The sequence below is a fragment of the Cyprinodon variegatus genome, unplaced genomic scaffold (assembly GCF_000732505.1).
Source record: "Cyprinodon variegatus isolate N-32 unplaced genomic scaffold, C_variegatus-1.0 Scaffold715, whole genome shotgun sequence".
Taxonomy (NCBI): Eukaryota; Metazoa; Chordata; class Actinopteri; order Cyprinodontiformes; family Cyprinodontidae; genus Cyprinodon; species Cyprinodon variegatus.
In genome coordinates, this window is record NW_015151168.1 from 194,176 (window position 1) to 194,911 (window position 736).

The following is a 736-nucleotide window of genomic DNA, read 5'->3' on the forward strand; positions in this document are numbered from 1 at the left end:
GAAGAGTTTCTTGCAGCCATTGCAAACTCTCCCCATCCCATAATTTCATTCTACCCGACCATTCCTCTGGATTCCTGCTCATCCTGCAAAGACGGGTGGAAGACCTCCATGGAATAAGAGGTTGCTTTTACCCAAAATAATCAAATGAATGGATAAATAAATAACTTTATTTCAGACAGTTACTGTCTGAAATATCAGCCTATATATAGTTAGATATCAGCTTATATTTGAGTTTTTTGAAACAGTTAAAATCATATAACAGGATATAGTTTTTTTGCCATGTGGTCCACACTCCAGTTGGTGGCGGTAATGCTCGCCTAACGTTTTTGCGAACCGCCATAAAAATTTCAACAAGAAGAAGAAGAAGAAGAAGAAGAACGCACCATGGCGCAGTGACGTAGACACCATGTCGGAAGTGATGCAGAACACGTCCTCCATCAGCTAATCCAATTTGATGATGTGAAATGTCTGAATTCAGCCGAACTGACGCAGTAATGCAAAGCTGAAATTGAGAAGGTTTTTTTTCAGCTTCACTCGGTTGAATAGAGCTGAGATGGATTCATCTAAGAGGAGCGACAGCGACTGGCAGGGGCTGCTTAATGAGGTGATTATCTTTAGACTTTAGTCAGATTTTATTTGTCATTTTGTTTACACAAGTGTAAAACAAAAAAGAAATTTCGTTTGGAAACAGCTCACTGGACAATTTCATCTTTTAAAAGTACAGCCTTGAAAAATA

At 38.9% G+C, this 736-nt stretch overlaps 1 protein-coding gene across 2 annotated transcripts in view; it reads left to right on the top strand.

The window, feature by feature from the left end:
• The first annotated feature begins 414 nt into the window (after window positions 1-414).
• LOC107097684 (coiled-coil domain-containing protein 149-like) overlaps window positions 415-736 on the top strand; it is a 15,066-nt gene continuing 14,744 nt past the window's right edge. For both annotated transcript variants that reach the window (XM_015394930.1, XM_015394931.1), the window contains exon 1: window positions 415-604. In XM_015394930.1, the coding sequence (XP_015250416.1) occupies window positions 554-604 (51 nt within the window). In that variant the 5' untranslated portion in view covers window positions 415-553. The remainder of the gene's footprint in view (window positions 605-736) is intronic.